This window comes from Bos indicus x Bos taurus, chromosome 25 (assembly GCF_003369695.1).
Source record: "Bos indicus x Bos taurus breed Angus x Brahman F1 hybrid chromosome 25, Bos_hybrid_MaternalHap_v2.0, whole genome shotgun sequence".
Taxonomy (NCBI): Eukaryota; Metazoa; Chordata; class Mammalia; order Artiodactyla; family Bovidae; genus Bos; species Bos indicus x Bos taurus.
The window spans coordinates 34,857,544-34,872,844 of record NC_040100.1 but is presented as its reverse complement, the minus strand read 5'-3'; the positions used below and the strand labels follow the sequence as shown (position 1 = coordinate 34,872,844).

General features: G+C 48.0%; 2 protein-coding genes across 3 annotated transcripts in view; one reads left to right on the top strand and one right to left on the bottom strand.

The window, feature by feature from the left end:
- Positions 1 to 1,817: 1,817 nt before the first annotated feature.
- TMEM186 (transmembrane protein 186) lies at positions 1,818 to 4,619 on the bottom strand. The gene is made up of 2 exons (XM_027526721.1): positions 4,559 to 4,619; positions 1,818 to 3,418 (listed from the first exon to the last, which is right to left on the bottom strand). The coding sequence occupies exons 1-2, from the start codon at positions 4,559 to 4,561 to the stop codon at positions 2,783 to 2,785; spliced, it is 639 nt and encodes a 212-aa protein (XP_027382522.1). The 5' UTR covers positions 4,562 to 4,619; the 3' UTR covers positions 1,818 to 2,782.
- A 126-nt stretch (positions 4,620 to 4,745) lies between these two features.
- Positions 4,746 to 15,301, top strand: part of PMM2 (phosphomannomutase 2) — a 30,119-nt gene continuing 19,563 nt past the window's right edge. The window contains exons 1-3 of one of the 2 annotated variants that reach the window (XM_027526720.1): positions 4,755 to 4,894; positions 5,599 to 5,767; positions 13,804 to 13,915. In XM_027526720.1, the coding sequence (XP_027382521.1) occupies positions 5,756 to 5,767; positions 13,804 to 13,915 (124 nt within the window). In that variant the 5' untranslated portion in view covers positions 4,755 to 4,894; positions 5,599 to 5,755. Of the gene's footprint in view, positions 4,895 to 5,598; positions 5,768 to 13,803; positions 13,916 to 15,301 lie in introns of both variants that reach the window. The other variant, XM_027526717.1, reaches the window with a different exon arrangement.

Below are 15,301 nucleotides of genomic sequence, written 5' to 3'. Positions count from 1 at the left end.
CAAAGGCCCTGAGGCTGGAGGGTGCTTCACTATTGGAAGAGGAGCAAGGGAAATACAGCCAAGTGAAGTGACTGGCACAGAGCTATGGATGAGGCAAGGAAGCTGGGGGAAGAGTCCAGGCCATGCTCCAGGCAGGACCTATAGGCCACAGTAAGAATTTCAACTTCTATAGAAGTGATGCAATCCTCTTTTTTCAAAGGATCACTTTGGCTGCTGTGAGAACAGGCTCTAGCAGGGTAAGGACGGAAGCAGCAAGCTGCAATAATCTAGAGGCCACAAGGGCAGCGTGGATCAGGGTGGCGGGGCTGGCGGAGGTGAGAGCAGTCAGGTTCTGGCTGTTTTAAAGTCGGTATAAAACAGTCTGTCAATGGAACCACATGCCATTTACCCCGAAGAGCCGGCACTTCTGAGTGGGTCTGAAGCCCTCTGGGACCCTCCAGGCCCACCACCAGACTCTGGGTCATGCCTTCCACTGCACACACAGCCCCTCTACCTAGGGAACCCACAGACACACCGTGGCTGACAATGGGGGTGAGAGAAGGGCTGGACAGCATTCCCAAACATCTGAGACACACAATCACAGCCCCACCCACGCAGACCATGGCCTCTGACTGGCAGAAATTAACACAGAGGAAGAAACTGTTAAAGGAGAGACTTCTATGTAGATACCTACGGAGAAAATTAACAGAGGAAACAACAAACCCACGATAAGCCTAGTCCTATCGCTTGCATCATTAACTAAAGACAAATACAAATTAAAGCCGCTTCCTCTTGTTCCGAAGTGCTCCCAAGCTTTCAGAGTTCTCTTTTTCTCTGACCAGCAAAGCTTCCCCACAGTGATGTGGATCCAAATCAGGGTCCTCCCTGAGCAAGGGTGTCCATCCTGCTCCTGTCCAAGGCAGGACAGTCTTGCTGCTCCCGCAGCCCACCTCCTCCTCACACCTGGGGTGCCCTTCAAGGTCCGGGCCCCAGGCCATCTGAACCCTGCTCCCCAACTCACCCCCTGCTGTTGTTCTGCTTTGGACCACCCTACTCTTCTCTTGCCTTGCACATTTCCCTGTCTCTAACACACATACACTTAGCATCCGGCCTCCTCCCCACTGACACTGTCGGCCCCACAAAGGCCCCAAATCCCCTCGTTTTCTGAACTACATACGATGCCTTACACCCAGCATTAGAGGTCTGGGATGACTGGCTGACTTGGAAGCCTTCGGTAACAAACTGTGTTTGTTTGTTTATTATCTTTTTTTTTTCTAGTTGTGCTGAGTCTTCGATGCTGTACAGGCTTTTCTCTTGTTGCAGAGTGGGGGTTACTCTCCAGCTGCGCTTCTCACTGCAGTGGTTTCCCTTATTGCAGAGCAGGTGCTCCAGGACATGTGGGCTTTGGTAGATGTGGTTCCCAGGCTCCAGAGCACAGGCTCAGCAGCTGTGGCGCATGGGCCCAGAGGCTATGCAGCACGTGCGATCTTCCTGGACCAGGAATCAAATCGAGCCTGAATCTTCTGCCCTGGCAGGCGAACTCCACCACTGGGGCACCAGGGAAGCCCCAAACCATCTTGAATTATATGCTTTACTTGCCTCTGTGAAATACAGTAGATTAAGAAGATCTAACTTGGTGCAGTGGTTAAGAATCTACCTGCTAATGCAGGAGACCCAGGTTTGATCCCTGGGTCAGGAAGATCCCCTGGAGGAGGAAATGGCAACCCACTCCAGTATTCTTGCCTGGAAAATCCCATGGACAGAGGAGCCTAGTGGGTTACAGCCCATGGGGTCACAAAGAGTGGGACTCAACTGAGCACACACAGGCAAAAAAAAAAAAAACGTGTTTCATGTTACCTTGATGATAGTCATCTTTCTCAAAATGCCATTTTTCAGTCTACACAGAGGAAGGAAACCTCTCCAAATATTTGATCTTTATCACATTCTTTACAACAATGGAAAATGGAAATCATTTAAAAGGACCAGCTACATCCACTCAGTGGAATATTTTGCAATTACTGATTTTCTTTTTTTGCATAAAAAGTATTTAAAAGAATCAAATAATCTGGGCCTTTTGTTTTTATGTATTTGTAAGGTATACTCCCCATTTTTTTCTAATTTTGAGATCTAATTGGCATATAGCATTGTATTATTTAACATATACAATATAATGATTTATATATATATATAGTAAAATTACAGTAAGTTAACATCCAGCATCTCGCACAGTTAACAAGGTTTTTCCCTTGTGGCTATTCTAAATGATCAACCCCTCCGGCCGCTGGGTGTACCAGGAGGCGCAGCACCGGGCGATCGAAATCCCTCCCCGTTGCCTGGGACCCCTTCAACGAGCCACCAGCTCTGCATCAGCAGTGACATCCAACCATCCCAGGAGACCAGGAGGATTTTTTTCCCACTTTACAGACGTGAAAACTAAGGTTCTGAGAGACTTCATAACCTGGCTTTGAGAACTAACAGAACACAAGTCGAACACAAGTCCCCCATACCTGTCCGATTTCACAGCAGAGGATGGTTTGAGCAAACCTGTCATTGCTTTCTCCGAGAACCTATCAGAAATTTCTGGCCATTATCTCGATGCCACACGCAAGTCCAGTGAAGAATCTGCACTCGGGGCCTCTTTCCTAAACCCGGCTACTAACGTCTACCTTGTGAGTTTTCTCACAGACATAAGTTTCCAGGCAGCCCAACCCAGTCCTTCAGCCCCGCCCACACTCTCTGCCTTCCTACCGGGGCCTCCCGGCATCCACCTGGGCTCCCGGCATCCACTTGGGCTCCAGGCCATTCACTTGAGCGCGTCCAGCACCCCGAACACCTGCGTGAACCGCTCTTGGTCCAGGACGCGCCCGTAGCGCAGGGTGAGGTAGAAGGTCTGTTTCCCACTGTACTGCTGGATCCGCATGAACAGCTCCTGGGGCCGATCCGGGCTCTCCGTCATGGGGATCACGTCGGCCACGGGGCAGTAGGTGTCCTGTCGCCGGCCCCAGAAGGTCAGGTGGGCCACCCGCAGTACGGTGCCCGCCTCGTTCACATACAGGATGCCCACCAGCCTCCGGAAGAAATGGCTCATCCAGCACAACATGGCCAGGGCAAAGCCGGCGACCCCGCCCGCCAGGCACAAGGAGCTGAAGGGCATGAGGCCCTGGGAGTAGCAGTAGAGGCCCGGTGGCAGGGCGGCCACCGTCAGGGCCGTCTGTGCCACCTTCAGCCGAGACAGGTACCCGAAGGCCTTGATGGCGTCGAACCGGTACACCATCTGGAACTTCTCCGTCTCTGGGCCCAGTGGCTTCTCCTTGGAGTGGGGCGGCCCGCTTCCCACCCACCTCCTGGGATCCTGCCCACCGCAGCAGCACAGCCGGTGGAGGGGCCGGCCCCAGGCGGCTGGCCCTGGCGACCGCGCCACAGCTCGGAGGACGGCAGCCTGGAAGGGAGACAGGGAGACCATTTCTCTCAGGGAACTCAACCATGCGGATCACTCAAGGGACAGGTGCAAAGCCCCTCACACAGAGGCCAGTCCTGTGAGATCGGCATTACTGCCAGACATGGAAAGAAAGGTAAAGCCAGTGGCTTTGTTTGCTGTTGTTCGTTGCTAAGTCGTGTCTGACTCTCTGCGACCCCATGGACTGCAGCCCATCAGGCTCCTCTGTTGCTTTATCTCACAGATCTTCAGGAAAGCTGTGCACCACAGGAACCACCACTTCTACTTTATCATGGAGGAAACTAAGCCCAGAGAAGGCAAGCAATGTACCCAAAGACCCACAGCCAGTCGGCGGGGCAGAGTCTGATTTTTAAAAGTGGTCCTCCTTCCTCCAGGTAGTTCAAGTAAATATGGGAAAGGAGGCACAACCTTCATTCATTCAACAGTTATCCTGCGAAAGGACAGCTCTACGCTGCCACTGAATAATCCATAGCCTGTGTGACATTTCCTCAGGCAGGAAACGCCATCAGTGTCCTAGTGGGGAACAAACCCGGGAGATAGTCATCACAATAACTTCCCAATTCTCGGTTAGATTAAAGCGTCTTCTTGGGGTCTGAAATGAAACGCTACTTCTTGGCCTAGACTGAGAAGGGGTTGAACGAAGGAGGAGGGAGGGATGGAGGAATCAACCCGCTGCGCTAGGGTTTCATGAGGCGCAGTTTCACACCTCGAATAGTGCAGTGAAAGATATTTTGGGCGGTAGAGTCAGATCTGGGTTCCAATCCCGACTGCTACAGTCACCAGCTGTGGATCCTTGGGCAAATTACTCCGCCTCTCTGGGCCTCAGTTTCTTCATCTTTAAAAACGGGGATCCAGAATATACTGAATGTGATGATGGTTTGAAAGACTTCAAAACGCACTTAATGCACTCCGAGTGCTCAGTGAGTTTTAGTTATTGCCAGCTGTTGGTCCACGTGACCGGAGGGCAAAGTAAGGCGGGAAGCAGAAAATTAAAACCCACGCGGATGTCCCTCTGGCACATTCTCCGAATGAGAACCCCTGGCGTCTGCATATTTGCCCCAGGCGTGCCCCGGACCCCCAAAGCACGTCACCTGCCTCGCTCCCCACCAGTCGCTTTCTTACCATGGTACCACTACCCGGTGCCGGAAGTGAATCCACCTGCTCCCGGAACCGCTAAGAGCGCGTGCTGGGCCCTAATAGGACAGGGTAGAGGCGCGTTGCATTCTGGGATCTGTAGTCCAGGGCACATCCCAGAGCCGCTAGTGGCCGGCATTGTGGGAGTGGAGTCTCCTCCTCCCGGCGTGCCCTACGGCACGGGGGCCGGACCCGGAAGTTCCGGGCAGAGGTCCAAGTGCCAGCGAGTCCTGTTAGGTGCGCGTGGAAACTAGGGTCATGGCTGCGCCCGGTCCAGCGCTCTGCCTTTTCGACGTGGACGGGACCCTGACGGCTCCGCGGCAGGTAAGAGGCGCCCGGCAGTAGCCGGTGCAGAGCCCCCTACTACTCCCAGGCAGGGCTAAAGACCGCCCAGGCAGGCGATCTGGGGCGGCTAGGGACCGCCCACCTCCCTTGGAGCGACTGAACTCTACTCTGTGTTCCCTGGAGGGCTGAGACGGAAGCCCTAGCCAGATCTGCAAGACCTCAGGGTGCTCGGAGAGATGGAACAGGCCGAAAAACTCTAAGAGAGCAAGGAACTTGTGTTGGCTTGGAAAAAATTCTGGACTCTCACCGTCAGCCCTGACTGTGAAACCCAGCTCAGCCCCTTTACCAGCTTGTGTGCCCTTTTCAGATGTATCACTGTGGTCTGTGCCTGTAGCTTGATGTGAAAGACAGGTTTTCAGGTCAGACCGGCCTAGTAGAGTCTCAGCTTTACCTCCTGACAACTGTGTGACTTTGAGCAAGTCACTTAACCTCAGTATCTATGGCTTTAAGTGGGGAGGTGACCTGTTCCTTGAGGTGTTTGTGGGAGTCGAATGAAATCATATAAGTTCATGAAAGTATCTTGAAGACGGTAGGCTGGGTTCAATAATACTCAATTAGTATTAACCACCACCACCATTGCCTTGTCCAGCCCTGCAGTGGAGTGGGGTGATGGATAAGACCTAGATTGCTACAGGCTGCCTGTTGAGAGTCTCCTTGGACTCCTGGAAACTTCTCTTTTCCAGATTTTGTTGCCATGGGCACAGATTTTGTGATGACGCTCATTCTGACCTCCCCCTTGCATGAATCAGTCACTGAACAGCAGCCATTCAAACTTGGGACTGGTTCCAAGTGGCCTCACTGTCTTCAAGTTCTGTCTCTACCCTGCTTGGTTCAGGCCGGATGGTAGCAGTGGTGAGTGCGCTCTGGAATTCACACGCACGGAATGTATGTGACCTTAGCCGCATCATTTTACCTTTCTGAGCCACAAGTGATAATCAGATCAGATCAGATAAGTCGCTCAGCCTTGTCCGACTCTTTGCGAACCAATGAATCGCAGCACGCCAGGCCTCCATGTCCATCACCAACTCCCTGAGTTCACTCAGACTCATGTCCATTGAGTCAGTGATGCCATCCAGCCATCTCATCCTCTGTCGTCCCCTTCTCCTCTTGCCCCCAATCCCTCCCAGCATCAGAGTCTTTTCCAATGAGTCAACTCTTCGCACGAGGTGGCCAAAGTACTGGAGTTTCAGCTTTAGCATCATTCCTTCCAAAGAAAGCCCAGGGCTGATCTCCTTCAGAATGGACTGGTTGGATCTCCTTGCAGTCCAAGGGACTCTCAAGAGTCTTCTCCAACACCACAGTTCAAAAGCATCAATTCTTCGGCGCTCAGCCTTCTTCACAGTCCAACTCTCACATCCATACATGACCACAGTAAAAACCATAGCCTTGACTAGATGAACCTTTGTTGGCAAAGTAATGTCTCTGCTTTTGAATATGCTATCTAGGTTGGTCATAACTTTCCTTCCAAGGAGTAAGCGCCTTTTAATTTCATGGCTGCAGTCACCATCTGCAGTGATTTTGGAGCTCAGAAAAATAAAATCTGACACTGTTTCCACTGTTTCCCCATCTATTTCCCATGAAGTAATGGGACCGGATGCCATGATCTTAGTTTTCTGAATGTTGAGCTTTAAGCCAACTTTTTCACTCTCCACTTTCACTTTCATCAAGAGGCTTTTGAGTTCCTCTTCACTTTCTGCCATAGGGTGGTGTCATCTGCATATCTGAGGTTATTGATATTTCTCCCGGCAATCTTGATTCCAGCTTGTGTTTCTTCCAGTCCAGCGTTTCTTATTATGTACTCTGCATATAAGTTAAATAAACAGGGTGACAATATACAGCCTTGACGAACTCCTTTTCCTATTTGGAACCAGTCTGTTGTTCAATGTCCAGTTCTACCTGTTGCTTCCTGACCTGCATACAGATTTCTCAAGAGGCAGATCAGGTGGTCTGATATTCCCATCTCTTTCAGAATTTTCCACAGTTTCTTGTGATCCACACAGTCAAAGGCTTTGGCATAGTCAATAAAGCAGAAATAGATGTTTTTCTGGAACTCTCTTGCTTTCTCCATGATCCAGCAGATGTTGGCAATTTGATCTCTGGTTCCTCTGCCTTTTCTAAAACCAGCTTGAACATCAGGAAGTTCACGGTTCACGTATTGCTGAAGCCTGACTTGGAGAATTTTGAGCATTACTTTACTAGCATGTGAGATGAGTGCAATTGTGCGGTAGTCTGAGCATTCTTTGGTATTTGCCTTTCTTTGGGATTGGAATGAAAACTGACCTTTTCCAGTCCTGCTGCGTTTTCCAAATTTGCTGGCATATTGAGTGCAGCACTTTCACAGCATCATCCCTCAGGATTTGAAATAGCTCAACTGGAATTCTATCACCTCCACTAGCTTTGTTCGTAGTGATGCTTTCTAAGGCCCACTTGACTTCACATTCCAGGATGTCTGGCTCTAGGTCAGTGATCACACCATCGTGATTATCTGGGTTGTGAAGGTCTTTTTTGTACAGTTCTTCTGTGTATTCTTGCCATCTCTTCTTAATATCTTCTGCTTCTGTTAGGTCCATACCATTTCTGTCCTTTATCGAGCCCATCTTTGCATGAAATGTTCCTTTGGTATCTCTGATTTTTTTGAAGAGATCTCTACTCAACTGTAAGTTCTCCAAAGGCCCTTTTTGACTCTGAGAGTCCACGATCCACGCACACTTGTAAGTTGTTAAAAACCCATAGTGGTTCAGAGCCAAGGTCAGTAATTCATTGTTTGTAAAGGGCCAGGTAGCAAATACTTTTGTGTTTACCCATCATATGATCAGTACTAACTACTCGACTTTAATGCAAAAGCAGCCATCGACCATACATAGACACTATAGCTGTGTTCTAATAAAACTGCTGCTCAGTTTGGCCCTTTGGTTGTAGTGATCTTTGGTTTACATTCCAAGGCTTCTTACACAATATCATTAGAGCCTCTTAACCTTTCTCCCTCTTTCATCCCAAGTAGGGTAGTTATTTTCATTTTAAATGAGGAAACAGACACAGTGAAACCATGACCTTGGTTTCCATACAAGATCTGATAAAAGTCTCTGGGCCTCAGGGTATTGTTATTTGCCAAGTCTGCCATTTTCTGCCAAGGCTTCAAGGTGGAGGCTGTTCTGGTTACTAGGTGTGCCATTCAGGAACATGCTTCTGATTCCCAGAAGGAATCAGGACATATAAGCACAAAGTATGAAATAGCAAAACCAGGCAACCTGCAGTGTATTCCCTTGAAACATTTGAAACATTTCTTTGGTTAACATGATTTTTACACTTAAAAAAAAAAAAAATCTAAGTTTTATGCACTGGGTGCTCCAGGTAAAAAAATAAAGCTAATTTAGCAACAGATCTGCATTATACAACCTTTCCCTTCCTCAATAAACAACATCTCAAACACTGATAAGCACAAGGCAATCCAAAAGCAATCAAATGGATTATCTTTTCTTGCAGCTGCTGGAACAGGATATGACCTAATCAGGTAAAATATAACCAGTGGTGTCCAGAGCTTTGTGCATTTCAGCATGCTAGTAGAATGTTGCTGTTCTAAGTGCTTTCCTAAGAAATGCCATTGCATCTAAGAGCAGATGAGACTTCAGTTCAGTTCAGTTCAGTCGTGTCCAAATCTTTTGGACCCCATGAATCGCAGCACGCCAGGCCTCCCTGTCCATCACCGACTCCTGGAGTTCATTCAGACTCAAGTCCATCGAGTCAGTGATGCCATCCAGCCATCTCATCCTCTGGCGTCCCATTCTCCTGCCCCCAATCCCTCCCAGCATCAGAGTCCTTTCCAATGAGTCAGCTCTTCGCATGAGGTGGCCAAAGTACTGGAGTTTCAGCCTCAGCATCATTCCCTCCAAAGAAATCCCAGGGTCGATCTCCTTTAGAATGGACTGGCTGGATCTCCTTGCTGTCCAAGGGACTCTCAAGAGTCTTCTCCAGCACCACAGTTCAAAAGCATCAATTCTTTGGCGCTTAGCCTTCTTCACAGTCCAACTCTCACATCCATACATGACCACAGGAAAAACCATAGCCTTGACCAGACGAACCTTTGTTGGCAAAATAACGTCTCTGCTTTTGAATATGCTATCTAGGTTGGTCATAACTTTCCTTCCAAGGAGTAAGCGTCTTTTAATTTCATGGCTGCAGTCACCATCTGCGGTGATTTTGGAGCCCAGAAAAATCAAGTCTGACACTGTTTCCACTGTTTCCCCATCTATTTCCCATGAAGTGATGGGACCAGATGCCATGATCTTTGTTTTCTGAATGTTGAGCTTTAAGCCAACTTTTTCACTCTCCACTTTCACTTTCATCAAGAGGCTTTTGAGTTCCTCTTCACTTTCTGCCATAAGGGTTGTGTCATCTGCACATCTGAGGTTATTGATATTTCTCCCGGCAATCTTGATTCCAGCTTGTGTTTCTTCCAGTCCAGCGTTTCTTATTATGTACTCTGCATATAAGTTAAATAAACAGGGTGACAGTATTCAGCCTTGACGAACTCCTTTTCCTATTTGGGACCAGTCTGTTGTTCAATGTCCAGTTCTACCTGTTGCTTCCTGACCTGCATACAGATTTCTCAAGAGGCAGGTCAGGTGGTCTGGTATTCCCATCTCTTTCAGAATTTTCCACAGTGTATTGTGATCCACACAGTCAAAGGCTTTGGCATAGTCAATAAAGCAGAAATAGATGCTTTTCTGGAACTCTCTTGCTTTTTCCATGATCCAGCAGATGTTGGCAATTTGATCTCTGGTTCCTCTGCCTTTTCTAAAACCAGCTTGAACATCAGGAAGTTCACAGTTCACGTATTGCTGAAGCCTGGCTTGGAGAATTTTGAGCATTACTTTACTAGCATGTGAGATGAGTGCAATTGTGCGGTAGTCTGAGCATTCTTTGGTATTTGCCTTTCTTTGGGATTGGAATGAAAACTGACCTTTTCCAGTCCTGTGGCCACTGCTGCGTTTTCCAAATTTGCTGGCATATTGAGTGCAGCACTTTCACAGCATTATCCCTCAGGATTTGAAATAGCTCAACTGGAATTCCATCACCTCCACTAGCTTTGTTCGTAGTGATGCTTTCTAAGGCCCACTGGACTTCTTAGAAGCCTGCAAAGAGAAGCAGGGCACAAGCCTGGGTGGACTGTTCTCCAGCTTTCTCTCATGAAAAGCTTCAAACGAACAGAATCGCTGGGGGAAAAAAACAGTACCCCAAAGAACCATATTCACATCACTTAGATTCAACAACAATTGGGGTTTGTTTGTTTGATTATGGGTTTATTTTTGGCCACGTTGGGTCTTTGTTGCTGCCCTCCAGCTCTCCCTAGTTGCCACAAGCAGGGGCTACTTTTTCTTGGGGTGCAGTGACTTTTTGTGGCGGCTTTTTGTGGAGCACAGGCTCTGGGCGCATGGGCTTCAACAGTTGCAGCATGTGGGCTCAGTGGTTGGGGTGCATGGGCTCAGTTGCCCCACAGCATGCAGAATCTTCCCACATCAGGGATCTAACCCATGTCTCCTGCAGGTGGACTCTTACCCAATGTACCACCAGGGAAGTCCTCGCTCTCTTTTTTAATCTTTGCTGCATCACTTCTGAAGCTGTAGTCATAATGGTACTTCACCCCTGAATATTTACACCTGCAGCTCTTGACAGGGACCTCTGTTGGAACCACAACTTTGTGATCACACCTAAGGAAATGATCAGCAGTGCCCTAAAGTGATTTTATACAGGGGTCAGCAAACTTTGCTCTGTAAAAAGCTGCTTGTGACCACAATCGAGCATCTAAACTCCCCTAGCCCCACCACAGGAGGTAGGAAATGGTTGAGGCTCGCACAGCTGCTCACCCCTGTAGTCATGGCTGCAGACACCACAGAGATGAATGGATATGACTGTGTTGCAGTCACTGTACAGAAACAAGCAGAGGGTTGGTTCTGGCCTGCAGGCCTGGTTTTCTGACTCTTCTTCTGCTCCTTAATTTTCCTTAATTATCCCTAGGAAGTCTTCTATATATATTTTTTTTCACATTAATTCCAAGTTTTGGGCTCCTTGTGTTTTGTTTTGTCTGGGATGACTTATAAAGGATTCCTTGAATTTTCATAACTAAAGAGTTATTTAGAAACATGACCCAATCAAAAATTGGGCAGAAGACTTAAACAGATATTTCTCCAGAGAAGACAGACAGATGGCCAATAAACACATGAAAAGATGCTCAACATCACTCATTATTAGAGAAATCCAAATCAAAACTACAATAAGGTATTGCCTCACACCAGTCAGAATGGCCATCATCAAAAAATCTACAAACAATAAATGCTGGAGAGGGTGTGGAGAAAAGGGAACCCTCCTACTCTGGTAGGGCTTCCCTGGTTGCTCAGCTGGTAAAGACTCCGCCTGCAGTGCAGGAGACCCTGGTTCGATTCCTTGGTCAGGAAGATTGACTGGAGAAGGGATAGCCTACCCACTCTGGTATTCTTGGGCTTCCCTGGTGGCTCAGCTGGTAAAGAATCCGCCTGCAATGCAGGAGACCTGGATTTGATCCCTGGCTTGAGAAGATACCCCGGAGAAGGGAGCATCTACCCACTCCAGTATTCTGGCCTGGAGAATTCCATGGACTAGATATGTATAGTCTATGTGGTCACAAAGACTCAAACATGACTGAGCGACTTTCACTTCACTTTCACTTCCTACACTGTTAGCGGGAGTATAAACTAATACAGCCATTATGGAGACCAGTATGGAGATAAAACTAGAAATAAATCTACCATATGACCCAGCAACCCTACTCCTGGGCATATACCCTGAGAAAACCATAACACTGTGTCTCAGTGTTCATCTCAGCACTGTTTACAACAGCCAGGACACGGAAGCGACCTAGATGTCTGTCGACAGGTGAATGGATAAAGAAGCTGAGATACATATATACAAAGGACTATTAGTCAGTCATAAAAAAAGAATGAATTTGAGTCAGTTGTAGTGAGGTGGATGAACCTAGAACCTGTCACACAGAGTGAAGTGAGGCAGAAAGAGAAAAACAAATATATTATGTGCCTATATGGAACCTTAAAAAGTGCTATTGATGACCCTATTTGCAGGGAAGGAATGAAGACGCAGCTATTACAGAGAATGGACTTGTGGACGCGGGGGGAGGGAGGGAGAGCGTGGGATGAATGGAGAAAGTAGCAACAGCATATAAACAAGATGGATAGCTGGTGAGAAGTTGGCACTCTGATGACCTGGAGGGGAGGGAGAGGGTGGATGTGTGATTATGGCTGACTTGCACTGTATGGTAGAAATCAACACAACATTGTAAAAACATTTTTTTAATATATTTAAATAAATGGAAAAAGGCCTCTCTGGTGTGCGCCTCCCCCCACAAAAAGAAGCATTGTGACAGTTTTGCTGTGTGGCTACTTTACTCCATATCTCTCTCCTGCGGTGGGGGGTAGTTTACATGCTCGACTGTGGTCAGAAGCAGCTGGGTCTTATTTCCTGTCGAAAAATATTTGCTGCCACCTGGAAGGGAGAAGGTGCCTCTCTGACCCATGCGTGTTGAGCATGTCTCCTGGCTGACCTGCCAGACCATTCAGCTCATCGGTGCTCACAAGGGTCCAGACAAAAATAAATGGTACCTTTGGCTTCTGTGTGAAGGTGTAGGTGTTGTGTTTGTTGTTAGTGTTGCGTTTTTAATGTTCTGCGATCACAGGACTCTTCCCCACTTCCTCCCATTCTGAGCTCATGTCTGAGTACAACTTGTGGGGGCCTCTGGGGCCCGTTTTGAGTCACTGACTCAGAGGCCACTAGACTTTCCACTAGGTCAAGACTCCACCGGAAGATGTGGAAAAGATTGCACTCTCTTAGAAGCCCTTCTGCACAATTTTATTAACCATATGCATGTACTACTCTTAATGCTTTTTAAAGAAAAAGAGAAGATTGAACTCTAGACGTTTTTGTACTGAAGTTAAGTGGATTTTTTTGCTTTCAGTTTCTGGTAGCTTTATTTGTGAAGATAAGTGTACAATCACAGCTTTATTTATGAAGATATGTGTCCATGTAAGTGTACCATTAAGACTGCCAGCAGCAATGAAACAAGGGTTTAAAAGATACTTTGTGGTTTGCCTAACACAGGGATGTCACTTTATCTCAGTTGAAAATTTATTTCGAATTAGCACATGGGTTGGAATCAGCCACAGCTTGAATCCATAAATGCAGTACAGTGTAGCATTTGAAAGGAATGGGTCTATGTGCGTTCTGGAAGAATCACAGCTTAATACTGAGAAAGCAAGTCATTGTGCAAGACAGACAGTGAGTCCAACTGGTGTTTCAAAAAGTAGAACCTTTTTTTTATGTATGTGCCTACAGACAAGAGTATAAATGCACAGGGAGAAAAACAAGCTGGAGCAAAATACAACAGCTGTTACTGTATTATTTGTGTGTTTTAAGCCAGGTAAAAATTTTAACAAGTTTTTTTTTTTTTTCTGATAACTTGATGTCCCTAAGTGAAAAGTGAAAGTGAAGTCACTCAGTTGTGTCTGACTCTTTGCAACCCCATGGACTGTAGCCCACCAGGCTCCTCCATCCATGGGATTTTCTAGGCAAGAATACTGGAGTGGGTAGCCATTTCCTTCTGCAGGGGATCTTCTCGACCCAGGATAGAACTCGGGTCTCCTGCATTGCGGGCATACACTTTACCATCTGAGCCACCAGGGACTCCCCCAGTGTCCAAAAAGCACAGCCAAACAGTTGGTCTTACCTGTAGATGTAGAAGCAGATAGACAAGTAGGAGAGTAAAGGTTGCGTTACTCTTGGGGGTCTTAATCTCCCGATTCCTGCATGTCTCCTGACTGTTTATTTTCCTTTTTGAAATGCAGAAAATTACCAAAGACATGGATTGCTTTCTGCAAAAACTGAGGCAGAAGATCAAAATTGGTGTCGTCGGCGGGTCGGACTTTGAGAAAGTACAGGAGCAGCTGGGAGATGACGGTAGGCTCTGCGTTGCTCGTTAGGTTTTGGTGAAACAGTAACTTCTTGTGAGGTTATCGGGACCCGTCGCCACTTAGTGTCGTGGTTACAGCCCTGAACCCTCCTGCCTGTGGGGCAGCCTTCCTGCTTCCTCGATGGGGAAACATTTTCTCTGCCCTTAGTTTTTCTGTTTTTTTTTTTTTTTAATCCTATAAATACATTTCTGGAGCTGCTGGTGAAGCATTTGGTACTCAGACACGTGGACAGATGGACCTAGAAATGGTGTCTGTGTCTCGGCCTGGAATCCTTCTTGCTGATATCTGTTAACTGCCTTCCTGGCCTCAGTTTGGGCACCATCCAGACGCCCTGCTCACCTGGGTGCTGAGGGGTCCTGTGGGTCTTCACGCCTACTTCTGTTGTCCGATTGCTCAGTGTTTCCCAGAGTCACCCAAGGCTCCTCCCCGACTAGGGAACCAGAATCCAGACCCCCAGGCCCAGGAAGCCAGAGACTGACGCAGTGGGTCCGCGGGGCCTGGGAATCGTACTTCAGCAACCGCCTTCAGGAGATTCTAGAGCTGCTTATGTAGTGCTGAGTATTGGAGACTGTCTGCTTCTGTCTGTCTTGAAGACTGGGACTACGGATTATTCATCTTCATGGCCCCAGGGCCGCTGGGGTGCCTGAGATGGGGCCCTGTGAGAAACAGTGGGTGGAGACCTCGAGGGCCTGAGCTTTCTCTTTGGCACCATTGACGTCAGGGGCCAAGAACTCTCTGTTGTCAGATGCATCGGACGCTGTTGAACAGCATCTGCGGCCTCTGCTCACTTGATGCCAGCAGCGCCCCCTCACCCAGGGTGACAACCACACGTGCCTCCAGACACCAGAGATGTCCCTCGGGGCAGCGTCACCCCCAGTTGAGAACCACTCCTCGAGACGTAATACCTTCCAGTGCAAATCTGTGTGGGCTGTATGTATCCGACCGGTTACTGAAAGAGTAATCTGTGGGGGCCCTTTAAAACCCTCTGTTCTGGGCTTCCCTGATGGTCCCAGTGGTTCAGACTCCATGCTTCCGCTGCAGGGGTCATGGGTTCAAGTCTCTGGTTGGGGGGCTAAGATCCTGCATGTCTTGGGGTGCCGCCCAAAACAAAGCTTTCTGTTCCTCTTTCACTAATTGTCCTTGTAGGTGCTCTGTTTAGAAACACCATAAACAACATGTTGTTGTTTGGTGTTTAATTTACTCAGTCATGTCTAACTCTTTACAAGCCCGTGAACTGTAGCCCACCAGGCTGCTCTGTCCATGGGATTTCCCAGATAAGAATACTGGAGTGGGTTGCCATTTCCTACTCTAGGGGATCTTCCCAATCCAGGGATCAACCCTGTGGATTCTATACCACTGAGCCCACCTGGGA